Here is an 11,029-nt window from a genome sequence, read left to right as displayed (position 1 = left end):
AATACTTTAGATATAGCTATATCACTTTACTTACAAGTCGTACTGTCTTGACGTTTCATGATGGATATTTGCTTGTTGGTGATGACTCTCGGATGGACCACCGTGGTCCAATACTCCAGAACTACACATATTCCAACTAGGGGCGGGGTCATAACTTGTAAAATTTGTATCCGGACGGTACCCCCTATGAAAAATATGCGTGTTAATACAAATCCAATTAAAACATAAAATAAACATCGCTAAAGCACCCACGGAATTGAAGTTTACCAGTCGTCTTGTTGATTATATAAAGTAGAAAAATTATTTTGCGGTTGCTCATTCGCTGGTGGTGACAAGTTTAAATCAAGGCAAGCTCTTTCATCAGCAATCTGTTCGGCAAAAACTGCTCCAGAATAACTACCCGATGACTGGGGGTTATCCCTACTATGCACGCCCTCATTATTGGGAACGTCTTCCACCTTGACGTACATTTCCAATAATTTTATTACAACAAATTCCCTATATTCATCCGGAATCCGCACAAAATCTCTAAGAGTTTCATCATCTTCGATGTTAAACTCAGAATAATAAGCAAACCCCTGCGGAGTCACTGAATACGGAAATCTACTGGTTATTTTAAGGTTAACCGAACGCCACCTCTCATTCATTTTTTTACGTAACAACGATACCAATTTATCGTACTCCATAGTAAGCGGCAATTTAACATGACATTGTGGAGGTGAGCTATACCTCATAGAGTTATTCTCCAACACAATCTCACCCTCCTAATATAGTGAAACCCTTATTTTTGCCACTTCAGACATTGTAAAAAAAATGATTGATAAGAAGAAGAGAGAAGTATGAACGTAAGTTTGAAGATTGAATGAATTTTCATAAAATTGAATCGCCTTTAAATAAGGCAAGTCCGAATGTAAAACGCAATACAATACTACGTTTTATGTATTGAATTATTGTTATGTCAGTTCATTATTGGTGGGCCAAAAACCAGAGTAAAATGCAATATAGTAATACGTTTAAGTAAAACGCAGTATTATACTGCGAATTACAATTTTTTTTAAAGTAGAACGCAGTATTATACTGCGAATTACAATTTTTTTAAAGTAAAACGCATTATGGTACTGCGTTTTACTTTAACGAACTAATTTCCGTTAAAGTAATTTGCAGTATAGTACTGCGTTTTACTCATTTATGTAACTTTTTTTTTAAGCAGTAGAAAAGTGTTTTTTGTCAAAAAAAAACATCAAAAAAGTTTTGGTTCCATGTGATCTTCCTTCAGGCAGATAGACTTTTGCTTCAAAAAGTAAAATCACTTCAGTAGAGAAAAAACCAGAAACATTATAATTGATAAGGAAAACACACACACACTGTGTAATGCCTGCAAAACACACACCAAAAGGTGTGATTATTTTATTACTACAAGTTTACAACAAACTAAGCTCTTTTATTACAAGCAAGCTAGGGCTATTGCATATTTGCAATCTGCCATAGACAGTACCCTCTACTTAAAACCAGCTGCGGGTTTGGATTTCACATCGCTGAGGACTTACACGGCATAAACCAGGGAGATTCTGAGCAGTCTGAAGCATTTGTTGTCTTTCTCTTCCCTGCAATTCTCCGCGCTGCTGCTCCTGTTGCACCACTTGCCTTAGTCCCTCGCAACGGCATTGTGGATCTTGGATCTGTTGCAGCTGCTGACAGCAACGTTGTATGTCGCCGCGGCTTTGGTCGGCCTCTTCTTCCTCAGAAGATTGGCTTCTCTGCCTCAGATACTGCTGGCAAGAACGTAGCTGCTGTGCCTGTCGTACGTAAAATAAGAGAAAGTAATTAAGAAAGAGGATTCGAGGCTTGAGAATAAGAGAGATTGCCAGTGTACTGTTTGTAAAAACAGAGATGTCCCTTAAGAACGCACGATAGAATCGGCTATTCTGAATAATTATCTTATTGCATGAAGAGATATGTTCGCTTAAATTTACATTTGTGGTAGAGTGAGTCCCGCATTGGTTGGTGGTTGGACTTGTACAATCCTTCCCTCCCGAGTAAGTTTTTGGGATTGAGTTAGGCCAATGTGCCATATCTTATATGGTATTAGAGTCATGTCCGTTCCTGTTTGGGCTCCAGTGCTATATTGTCTACGCTCCAATCAGAGGCGGATCTAGGATTTAAATGGGGCGGGTGCCAAAATTTTCTTTAATGTACACCTTATAATAACTACTAATATATAGTTTGTTCGGAAAGTTTGGCCAGTTCATTTTTTTTAGTTTATTTGGGCAATTTAATAAGCACTTTATTTGCAAATATAAAAATTACATCAATTTTCCAGTTCCTACTTATAGAATTTCATTGGGTATATATGTTATTATTGTCATATGAAAATTACATCTCAGACATTAAGAAGCAAATATAATTAACATTTTAAAGAAGGAATCACACTTTTATTATTAATAATACAAGTAAAATCAATATTTTCACTAGGAACTACATTTTTTTTGTATGCTAAAGATAAATTTGCACAAGTAAAATAAAATTTTTAATAAGGGAACTCCACCGATCAGAATAAGAAAAATAAAAAAAAATATCTTCAATAGATAAATTATACCCAATAAGTAAATGCAGAATTAGATAAACTACAAGATCTAAAAAAAATTATAAATCTAATGCTTGTGAAATATTCATCATAATTTATTACTAAAGAGATTTAAATTTTGAAGGTTTTTTTTTAGTTTTCTTGCTAAATATCATAGATTACGTAATAGAATAGAGGAAAAAATTAAAATAATAAATGACAAATAGGAAATTGGGGTAGCCAAAAAGGAAAATAACTGGAGAAAAGAAATAAAAGCACAACGAAATGGGAAAGTCAGACAAGGTTCAAGATAAATTCGAACTTGAATTTTACACACAAGAAAAACTTTCAAAAAGATCTATCAATCATGACACCTTTGTCTAATTTGCGGATGAGGGTGGTAGAATCATATATTTAACCTAGTTTAATTTTTTTTATACATAAATATATAATAATTTTACCAACCGAGCGGGTGCCACCCCACCCCACCCACAAGGGTGGATCCGCCCCTGGCTCCAGTTGACGGTCTGAACGTGCGAGGGGTGTTAGAGTGGGGTAGAATCCCGCATTGATTTATATGGACTTACATCTTCCATATGTAGATTCAAGTTTCAAAAGCAATTTTTTGCCTTCCCATGCAAAACAAACCCACTAGATGTATATAATTTTATTTTTAATCCCTCCATTTCTATAATGTAGTAAAAGACATTTGATTGAAAATAGAGTTTTAAGAAAAATATAAAAAAAATTAAAATTTATGATTTTAAACATGTCATGGTATTTTTATAGCTATAATATAATATAATATTATTAAAAATAAAAGAAAAAAATTAAATATTACTAGAAGGTCATTTTTTAAATAAACTGTGACATAAAACAGAATAGAAAAGTAATAAAAAGTAACTAACACACACCTGTTGGATTTGTTGCTGGCAGCGACGGGACTGCTGGTTCTCAACCTCTTCAGAAACAGTGATGCTGATGGTACGGGAGCTAGAAACAGTGATTGCCATGAAAAGTATGGCTAAAGAAATGGCTCCAAGAATCATTACTTTAGCCATTTTGTTGAAAACTCAGATGATTTTAGTATTTTCTTTTTGATGAATGAAGATGTGATGGTGATAGTTGTTCTATAGAAGCAGCCATTTTATAGGGGGATTAAAGAGGTTGCATGTTAAGTACGTGGCTGAAGAAATTTGTGTAGGTTTTAGCAGCTGGACATATATATATATTTTGCATGCTGTGATGTTTTTTATATCTTCTCTTTGCCTCCACGTACGTGTCTTTTGTGAGGAGAAGAGAATTCAGTCTTACAAATTGACAAAAAATTCAATTTGTTATTTCAGAAATTAGAAACTGATTTTGGAGCTGCATGTATAGAGAAGATTGTTTGTATTAGCTATTATCAATTTGTAGATATACTTAGCACAGAGGGCAAGGACCAAGGTGCAAAGATGGAACCAGAATTTCAATTTTATAATTTATGAATTCTAGAACTATATTTTTTAACATAAAATCATTTATGCAATAATATACTCCCTCCGTCTTATTTTATGTGATAGTGTTACATCTTACATGGATTTTAAAAATAGAACAATGATTTTTGAAACTTGTAATCTAAAGTATAAATTATAGAAATTTCTATGACTATAAACTATCACTTTAAAAGTAAAATAGGAAGTTTAAAGTTGAATTATTACGACATATAGAAATGCGTTTTTAGGACCGGCTAAAAATGAAAAAATGTCACATAAATTAGGACAAAAGAGTAGCATTTAAATTGGAAAAGTTTTTGATTTGTCCTTTTATAGAAAAAGGAAAAGAAGAGGTGTTTGTTTGAACTTGATCGTGAAATAGTTAGTTTTGCATATGTTGGAAGAATTGTTTTTTAGAGAACAGCTTTTTTTTGGCTGTTTTTTTCTTCTTTTCCGAAGAAGAATAAAACAAATGGTATCAGGAAAAAAAAGAAAAGCAGAAACATTTGATGTTTGTTTTCGAAAGCCAAACAACTGTTTTTTGGTCCTATATACCCGATGAAATCATGCAAGTTTATGACAGTCATTTTATTTTGATTAGACGAGACCAGATTGTAATGAGAAATTAAATTACTTGCATTTGAGACACACGCACTCTGTTATTTTTTTTTATAACTCTGATATTATGTTTGTTACTAGGATTAAAATGATATTGTTCTAGGATTAAAAGGAGACTGTACTTAGCTTTTTCTTTCGTCATGTCATAGCTTTTGAGACTCACGCAACAAAACTTTGTTATTCAGACTAGTACTTTTTTGGGGGGTAATTTGGTTGCTCACTTTTGATTTATTAGCATATTACGATTTGCTTAAAATTCGATGTCATATATTGCAATAGAAGAAAATGTTGTAATCACGGGTGAGACTGTGGTTTAAAACCCACCAAATTACTTTTCTATTTGATAAAAGTGAATGACATGGATCTTACGATAGAACTAAGAATATATATAGTATTGACAATTTTAATTTATTTCTTTTTATTTAATTTTCGTTAGACTAAAAATATTATTCGACTAATTCATATTTCTGCTACAATTATTATACTATCCCAAACACGCTTTCTACTTAAATATTGTAATATTTTTTTTGTATACAATAAAAATCGATCTCAAGAGTTAGGTGTCTTAGGAAGTGATATGTGCCAAGAATGACACGTCAGTCACTTAGTTATGGTGATATCGAATACGAACTTGTGACCGAATAAGAAGCAATAAAAATATTACAGAAGACTTCAAAATTCTTCTAGATTTTATTAGACTTTATTATCTTTTATTATTCTTTATCACATCTTCATTAATATTGGTAATTAAGGGATTGTAGATCATGCACCTCATAGCTCTAGTATAAATAGAAGCTTTCACTTTTAATTTATAAGACATCAAAAAATTTTGATAGCAAAAAACTTAGTATATTTTCTCTTATATAAGTATTGTCAAAATTCTCCAATTATTCTTGATCCTGATAGGAATATTCTAAAGCTCAAACTTGTCTTTTATTCAACTATTCTTATTTAATTTGTTTGTACTTTATTATTTTATTTTAGTAAATCAAAATAATCTACATTTCTATAAATCACGTTATAAATTCAACCGTAAATCATGGTAAACACTCTCCTTAATTGGCATACACTTGCTTCACATTTTATTGATTTTTCTGACGGAAGGAGTTTGAAATGGAAAGTGAAAAGTGTTGTTTGAACTAAGAAACAAAGGTGGGTTATATTCATTGCATCAAACATAGAGAGAAAAGATAACAAGTACATAATTATTATTACTCAAAAACAAAAAGTTGCACCAAACTGCTTGGAAGAAAACACACCAAAAGGTGTGATTTATTCATTACTAGTACTAGTATTAGTCATTTATTATAACAAGAAGAAGCTAATTAACTAAAGCAAAAGCCTCTTAATTAGAAGAAGGGACTGCGGGTTCGGATTTCGCATCGTTGAGGGCTAATACGACATAAACCGGGAAGGCTCTGAGCAGTCCTGAAAACTTCTTGTCTTTCTCTGCCTTGTAATTCTCCTCTCTGTTGTTGCTGCTGCACCACCTGCCTTATTCCTTCACACCTGCATTGCTCATCTTGTATTTGTTCCAGCTGCTCACAGCACCTATTTAAAACATGTTGAAAACAATAAACTTATTAAACGTTAAAAATATGCTTTACTTTATTTTAAATTCATTTGTCTTTCGAGTTAAGTCATACCATTTGAACTTTTGTGTTTGTTACCCAAAAATCACTTTTCTTTTTTTTATTACGTAAAAATCATTCAACTTTGTGTTCATTACAAAAAAGTCAATTTTCTTTCTTTTGTTACACAAAAGTCATTTTACTTTGCTCTAGTTATCACAAAAATCACATTTTTACTTGAAAAGTCTATTATGCCCTTGATATTATATAAAACTTCATATTTATGTAATACCTTCTATATTATATACTATATAATATATTTTTACCTATGTATTTTATTTATAAATAAAATAACTTAATATTATTTAATTTATTATTTTTATAATATATTCGTATATTTAATTATTTTTAACTTTAATTTTCAAGATATATTAGTAGCGTTATAAAATAACTTTTTTTCAACAATTCTTTTTTTTGAATTTAATTGACCGACTGGTCGGTATGCTCTTCCGAGCTTCAAGATAATGACCATAGGTTAATGGTCGCATTTTTGGACAGTTATTGGCCATTACCGACCAACTTTGGACGATTTTTTGGACGATTTTTTTCGAATTTCTAGTATTGTAATTTCCCAAATAACCAATTGGCCAGGTAAAGAAAATATCCCATCTAAATTTGCATGTAGAGTTACCTAGGGATTTTCTTTCAGATTAAGATATGATTTTTTCCTCATTTTCTTGGTTTTGCTTACCTATAAATTTTCTCATGGAAATGTACTTGCCGATTTATTTCTCTACTAATATATATTAAAGTTACTGACAAATTTAATAACTCTACTAATATATTTTGAAAATTAACGTTAAGAAAAAAATTAAATATACGAATATATTATAGAAATAATAAATAAAATAAATTAATTTATTTTATTTATTAATAGTGTCCCGTAAATGAGATAAAAACTATATTAAAAGTAACGTTTAGTATTATATCCCCTCTGTTTCACTTTATGTATGTGAAATTGTTTAAATTAGCATGGAGTTTAAAAAGTTTTTAAGAATTAATTTTAAACGCGTGATCGAAAACAACTTAATGTATAGTTATAAAAACTTTTTATTAAGATTAAAATGAAAAGTTTAAATTAACTTGTTTCTAAATATAATTTTGAAAGCTTTCATTCCTTTTAATTAAAGGACTGAAACAATTTAGAAATACTTGCAAAGCTAACAAAAACTTCTCACTAAGATTAAATAGAAAGTTTAATTTAACTTGCTTCCAAAATTTTCGAAAGCTTTTTTTTTTTTTTCAAATTTTTCGAAAGCTGTCTTTTTTTTTTTAAAAGACTAAAAGAAATATTGTCACATAAATTTTACCTAGTTTATATTCCAATATTACCTAGGAAATTCTTGGCGCCAGTCTCTGCCTTGGTTGTTAAATTCCTCTTCCTCCTCAGAGAATTTGGTGCTTTGTCTCAAATACTGCTCGCAGGAACGTAACTGCTGTGCCCTTTGGATTTGCTGCTGGCAACGTTGAGAAATTTGCTCCCTTGGGTTTTCAGCATCTTCAGCAATGGTAATTGTGGTACGAAAGCTAGAAGCTGTGACTGCCATTAAAAGTATGGCTAAAGAAACAACTCCAATAAACATTACTTTAGCCATTGTTGAAGGGATGATTCTTGTTTTGGTTTTAATGAAGATTTGATGGTGATAATGCTATAGAGAAAGTGTGAATTTATAGGGGAACAAAAGGGGTTGCATGTTAAGTACGTGGCTGAGGAAATACTATATGTATTGGCAGGTGGATGGTATATGATTTGCATGGTGCTTTGTTTAGCTTCTTTGCTTCCACGTACCTTTTGTAAAGAAAGAATCTATACTCCTGCAAACAAAAGCAAATTTTGTTTGTTTAGTAACATAGTGAGTAAGTGATGTTGGAACTGTTATGCAAGTTTGCCCAATGCATAAATTATTCCGCATTCATATAAGATCCAAAAAATAATTGTACCTAAAAAGTGTGATATAAATAATCTATTCTAATGCAAGTTAGTGGCTGCTTTTACAGCTCAAACCTATGACAACTAAATCGTTACTCTAAGGCCCCTCCTGTATATTGAGTTATAGAAAGTATAAATTTGGGTAAAAACAATTTTCAAAATAAATTTTTGTATTAGTACTAAATTTATGCTCCTACTGTTATAAGATAGCGTCCATCTTTAAGTTATTTGTATTTTTTTTTCTTCATAAAAAAGTGTAATCTGCGTAAAATTGACTTTGATCAAAATATACAGTTTTTGATTCGTGAAACTCAAGTTGAGTTAATTGAGACCTTTCTTTACATTTGAGTTATAGGACCAAAAGATTGAAAAGAATATACACTACTAGAAATCCGGAAAAAAACGATTAAAATTTAGCAACCAAAATTAGTCTGTAGGAAAAAGCGACCAAAGTTGATCGCTAAACTAGCGAAAATAATAAAATAAATAAAAGAAACAAAATAGCGACCAAGGTTGGTCGCTACTTGGTTGCTATATTAGTCAAAATGTTGACTGGACTGGTCAGACTTTCTTGGTCAAACATTTACTGAGATTAGTGACCAATGTTGGTCGCTAAAGTGGGACCCACCTACAAAATTTTAATAATTATATTATTATTTTAAAAAAATTATAAAATATAAATATATATAATATAAAAATGGCGACCAACGTTGGTCGCTACTTAAAGGGTAGGCAGATACCGACCAAATTTGGTCGCTTAAATGGGGCCCAGTTATACAATTTTAATAATTATATTATTAATTTAAATATTATATGAAATATAATTAAATCTGATTTAAATATAGCGACCAACTTTGGTCGCTAAACTAAATTCTTGAATAAATAGCGACCAAAGTTGGTCTCTATTCAGGTCAACAATGGTCAAAATTAAAAATCACTTTTGTATTTACTATCTAAATAATATAAATATAAGCCGTTAATACTTTTGTAATACAAGGGATGAATAGTACTATGAATCGTGCGTGTGTGTGTCTCTCTCTCTCTCTCTCTCTCTCTCTATATATATATATATATCTCTCTCTCTATATATATAAAATATATACTTACGCTATATTATGCACTGAGTATAAGTCTATTAGGTAATATTATATCGAATATAGCTTACATATATAATATATATACTTACGCTATACTATGCACTAAGTATAAGTGTATTATGTAATACTGTATCGAATATAGCTTATATATATATATATATATATAATATATACTTACGCTATACTATGCACTGCGTATAAGTGTATTAGGTAATACTGTATCGAATATAGCTTATATATATATATATATATATATACTTACCCTATACTATGCACTGAGTATAAGTGTATTAAGTAGTACTGTATCGAATATAGCTTATATATATATATATATAATATATACTTACGCTATACTATGCACTAAGTATAAGTGTATTAGGTAGTATTATATCGAATATAGCTTATATATATAATATATATATACTTACGCTATACTATGCACTGAGTATAAATGTATTAGGTCATACTGTATCGAATATAGCTTATATATAAATAATATATATATACTTACGCTATACTATGCACTGCGTATAAGTGTATTAGGTCATACTGTATCGAATATAGCTTATATATATATAATACATATACTTACGCTATACTATGCACTAAGTATAAGTGTATTAGGTAATACTGTATCGAATATAGCTTATATATATACTATATATACTTACGCTATACTATGCACTAAGTATAAGTGTATTAGGTAGTATTATATCGAATATAACTTATATATATATATATATATATATAATATATATATATATATATATATATATAATATATATATACTTACGCTATACTATGCACTGAGTATAAGTGTATTAGGTCATACTGTATAGAATATAGCTTATATATATATATATATATTATATACTTACGCTATACTATGCACTAAGTATAAGTGTATTAGGTAATACTGTATCGAATATAGCTTATGTATATATATATATATATATATATATATATATACTTACGTTATACTATGCACTAAGTATAAGTGTATTAGGTAGTATTATATCGAATATAGCTTATATATATATATATATATATATATATATATATATATATATATATATATATATAGCTTAAATTGAATTAAAATCCTAAATTTATACTACATATGTACATAATTTTAAATTGTATTATACACACACACACACACACATATATATATATATAGCTTAAATTGAATTAAATCCTAAATTTATACTACATATATATATATATATATATATATATATATATATATATATATATATATATATATATATATAATTGAATTAAGAGTAATATAATTTTTTTAGAAATAGCGACCAACTTTGGTCGCTATTCTAAAAATTCAAAACTGATTTACCTACCAAAATAGCGACCAACTGTGGTCGCTATTTTTAATTCCAGAGTGTCAAAACCGGGATCCCCTCCCATTCTTTCTAAAAATTTCCCAAAATCTCTCTTTTCTCTCTCACACTCAAACCTCCCCCCTTTCCAACTCCCAGCACCAGATGCCCCACCCACGCCACCAACGACCACCGCCCAGCTGCCGTCGCCCCGTCGCCGTCGCCTCTGCCGCTGCTGCGTCTCTCTCCTTCTCCACCTCCTAAAAATTCTAGGTTATAATTACAATTTATATCTTTTGTGTAAGCTTATAATGTTTTGTTTATTAGCTATGAATTAGTTTCAAATGACTAGTGTTTCAATTGATTATTTAACATTGT

General features: G+C 30.2%; 1 protein-coding gene across 1 annotated transcript; it reads right to left on the bottom strand.

Annotated features, from left to right (window-relative positions):
- Positions 1-1,502: 1,502 nt before the first annotated feature.
- On the bottom strand, positions 1,503-3,624 carry LOC104222665 (2S seed storage albumin protein-like). Its single transcript, XM_009773912.2, has 2 exons — positions 3,478-3,624; positions 1,503-1,796 (listed from the first exon to the last, which is right to left on the bottom strand). The coding sequence occupies exons 1-2, from the start codon at positions 3,622-3,624 to the stop codon at positions 1,503-1,505; spliced, it is 441 nt and encodes a 146-aa protein (XP_009772214.1).
- Between the last annotated feature and the right edge of the window lie 7,405 nt (positions 3,625-11,029).

The sequence above is a fragment of the Nicotiana sylvestris genome, chromosome 8 (assembly GCF_000393655.2).
Source record: "Nicotiana sylvestris chromosome 8, ASM39365v2, whole genome shotgun sequence".
Taxonomy (NCBI): domain Eukaryota; kingdom Viridiplantae; phylum Streptophyta; class Magnoliopsida; order Solanales; family Solanaceae; genus Nicotiana; species Nicotiana sylvestris.
The sequence above is the reverse complement of the archived record's forward strand: the minus strand, read 5'-3'. Positions and strand labels throughout refer to the sequence as shown.

What these genes read in the sequence shown, in the direction of transcription:
- LOC104222665 (XM_009773912.2), bottom strand. Translation starts at nt 3,624, where the DNA reads ATGGCTAAAGTAATGATTCTTGGAGCCATTTCTTTAGCCATACTTTTC. An exon ending in GCCAGCAACAAATCCAACAG is followed by an intron (nt 1,797 to 3,477) that starts GTGTGTGTTAGT and finishes TACGTACGACAG; the next exon opens with GCACAGCAGCTACGTTCTTG.